General features: G+C 57.4%; 1 protein-coding gene across 1 annotated transcript in view; it reads left to right on the forward strand.

The window, feature by feature from the left end:
- Positions 1-1592: 1592 nt before the first annotated feature.
- Positions 1593-3471, forward strand: part of PGR (progesterone receptor) — a 38923-nt gene continuing 37044 nt past the window's right edge. Inside the window, exon 1 of the mRNA XM_042839170.1 lies at positions 1593-2773. Within this exon, the coding sequence (XP_042695104.1) occupies positions 1593-2773 (1181 nt within the window). The remainder of the gene's footprint in view (positions 2774-3471) is intronic.

Here is a 3471-nt window from a genome sequence, read left to right on the forward strand (position 1 = left end):
AGGAGAGGAGAGGAGAGGAGAGGAGAGGAGAGAAAAAATATAAAAAAAAGATGACTATAAATGTATTTCTATTTCTAATAGAAAAAAAATAAATATATATAAACTTCCAAAGCAGCTTATCACTCAATACTATTTTGCCAAGAATAATACAAAACGTACACACTGCTCTGAATAAAATTTATTTGAAGCCACTTTTTCTATAAATTTGCTCTGCATTTCTGATGTTAGCTTTCAGACCACTGAAATAATTTCAAGAAGTTGCTTTCCTCCCCTCAAAGCTGTCCTATGCAATCTGAGAATATTCCAAAAGTAAAACAACAATAGGAACTATTTCATCCTGATAAGAGTTTTTGAGAAAGATGCCCTTTCACAGAAGCATGCTCTACTCACAGAGCACAAGCAAGCTTGTAACAATTTACAAAAATACACTGATTCTATTCAAAGTCAGAAGGGCTACTCCTGGGCTACTTTACTTTTTGTATCTCTAAACACCATCTTGTTTTCTTAGACTGCTATATAATGCAAATGTATGTGTGTGTATGTGTGAATTTGAATTAGAAATAGTGTTATCAAGCTGAACATGCTCCTCCACTGAGCCAGCAATTCACACAAACAGCCATGAACAGACAACGACTTCTTGGTTTTAAGTAATTTGGGCTAGGTTGGAACTTGGTGCACACAAGGCAGCCAGCCAGCCCTGCAAGGCCAGCCCCAGGTCCATTCAAAACGTCCTTTCTTCACTTCAACAATGTAATTAAAGTATTAGAAGCACAGAATGCCTCATTTTTAATTTTTTTCCCCGGTATTTTCTTCCAAAACCCTTTTGCTTTCTCTGCTGTAGGGTATTTCAGAGGCCCCATAATGTGATGTAAGGTGTTTAATAGTCCCTTGGTTTCTTTGCTACTGGAAAATGGAAGACGTATTCATTCTAACAGGGCGTAGAGGAACTTAAACCTGAAAGACACAGCGAACGTCTGAAAGAGAGGGTGAAGAACCAGGGAGGAGAGGACGTGTCTTCCTCCCCGTACAGCGATTTGCCCAGCCTGCGTGCAGCCGGCGTTGCACCCCTCGAGCAGGACAGACACCTGTAAGAGCCGGGGGACGAGGTGAGACGGGGCTGCAAAGGCTGGGCGGCGGGGAGCGGAGCCGAGAGGGAACGGGAGCGGTGGGAGGGCCGCGGCAGGCGGAGCGAAGGAGGGGCCAGGCCGTGCAGGGAGCTGACGGAGGGAGCCTGCGGCGCCCGAGCACGGAGCGCCGAAGGGGCGAGGAGGAGGCTGCCGGCCGGGGGCAGCGGGGAAAAGGGAGGGGCAAACCCGGGCGCCGCTCAGCGGTACGAGCGGCGGTGGGGCGGGGAGCGGCCGGGGGAGCGTGGCGGGCAGCGGGGAACGAGGCGCCGTCCCCGCCCGCCCTCCCGCTGCCCCTCGGAAGACAGCAGTCGCTCAGCTCGCTCTCCCCTCCGTAGGACCGTCCCGGCGGCGATCGGCGCACGGCCGGGGCTCTTCGTAACTCAGCGCCATGTGAGCGTGAGCTCCGTCCGGGCCGCGAGGAGCCGCGCCGGAGGTTTGGCGGCGTCCAGCGCTGCTCGGGGCAGCATGACCGAGGTGAAGGCCAAGGAGCCCCGAGCGCCTTCGTCCGCCCGAGACGGGGCGGTGCTGCTGCAGGCTCCCCCCAGCCGCGGAGAAGCGGAGGGCATCGACGTCGCCCTGGACGGGCTGCTCTACCCCAGAAGCAGCGACGAAGAGGAAGAGGGCGAGGAGAAGGAGGAAAAGCCACAGCAGCGGGAGGAGGAGGAGGAGGACCGGGAGGACCGGGACTGCCCCTCGTACCGGCCGGGCGGCGGCTCGCTTTCCAAGGACTGTCTGGACAGCGTCCTGGACACCTTCCTGGCTCCCGCGGCTCATGCCACGCCCTGGTCCCTGTTCGGGCCGGAGGTGCCAGAGGTGCCCGTCGCCCCTATGAGCCGCGGACCTGAGCAGAAGGCTGTGGACGCCGCCCCGGCGGCTCCCGGCCCCTCGCAGCCGAGACCCGGGGCTCAGCTGTGGCCGGGCGCCGACACTCTGAGCGTCGCCGTGAAAGCGCGTCCAGGAGCCGAGGGCCCCAGCGAGGGTAGAGCCCCGGGGCTGCCCAGCGCCGAGGAGCGCGGCTTCCCGGAGCGGGACGCGGGGCCCGGAGAAGGCGGCCTAGCGCCCGCCGCGACCGCTTCCCCGGTGGCTGTGGAGCCGGGCGCGGGGCAGGACTACCTGCACGTGCCCATCCTGCCGCTCAACTCTGCCTTCCTGGCCTCGCGCACGCGGCAGCTGCTGGACGTGGAGGCGACGTACGAGGGCAGCGCCTTCGGACCGCGCTCCTCGCCCTCCGCCCCCGCCGCGGACTTGGCGGAGTACGGCTACCCGCCGCCCGACGGCAAGGAGGGTCCCTTCGCTTACGGCGACTTCCAGAGCGCGTTGAAGATCAAGGAGGAGGGCGTCGGTCTGCCCGCCGCCCCCCCTTCGTTCCTGGGCGCCAAGGTTGCCCCCGCCGACTTCGCACAGCCTCCGCGTGCCGCGCAGGAGCCCTCGTTGGAGTGCGTCCTCTACAAGGCCGAGCCGCCCCTCCTGCCCGGCGCGTACGGACCGCCGGCGGCCCCCGACAGCCTGCCGTCCACCTCGGCCGCGCCGCCCGGCCTCTACTCGCCGCTCGGCCTCAACGGGCACCACCAGGCGCTGGGCTTCCCCGCGGCCGTGCTGAAGGAGGGCCTGCCCCAGCTGTGCCCGCCCTACTTGGGCTACGTGCGGTAAGGGCTGAGCTCCGCGGTTCTCCTCGGCGAAGCTGGGCTATAGCGGAGGTGGTCCCGTGGGGCGCTGGAAGTCAGGCAGGTGCCGAGGGACGTCAAGACGGCGTTTCGCTACCTCGGTTCTGTGTTTAGACGGTAGTTGGGGCTGTATTTCTCTTTTCTCCTGTGTTTTGATGCATGCTGGGGGATGCCAGCGCTGATAGGAAGCCAGCGGGGGTATTATTTCTTTAATTTGCAGCTGATGCTCTTGTGGGCACAGTTACAATCTGAGAAAAGCAGCAATTCTGTTATGGTTGCTCACTGCGATGTCTTGAGAAATAACTAGCTGCAAAGAAGGGGGGAACGGCATCAGTGTTGCTGATGTCTGAACTGGCAGATGGACAGTGTTGGTAAATATTCTTCAGATTAGGAGCTCTGATTTGAGAAAAAGTAGTCAATTTCACATAAAAAGTGGAACATTTTGTATGTGCATATGGATTTGCTAGAATGAAATGGCTTACTGTATGCAAGGCATTATGCATTACCTAGAAATACTTTTAAAAATAAGTATGTGCAGTGCTACTGTTTCAGTGGAGATATCTGGATTTTATCTTAACGATTAGCTAGACTGTTTTTATTTGTTTGTTTTCCTTGACAAGGTACACAGCAATACTTTTCACTTTTGGCTTTTCACTTTTGGCTTTTCACTTTTGGCTTTT

Source organism: Centrocercus urophasianus, unplaced genomic scaffold, assembly GCF_019232065.1.
Source record: "Centrocercus urophasianus isolate 14NV4802_14NV808 unplaced genomic scaffold, USGS_Curo_1.0 seq_9, whole genome shotgun sequence".
NCBI lineage: Eukaryota > Metazoa > Chordata > Aves > Galliformes > Phasianidae > Centrocercus > Centrocercus urophasianus.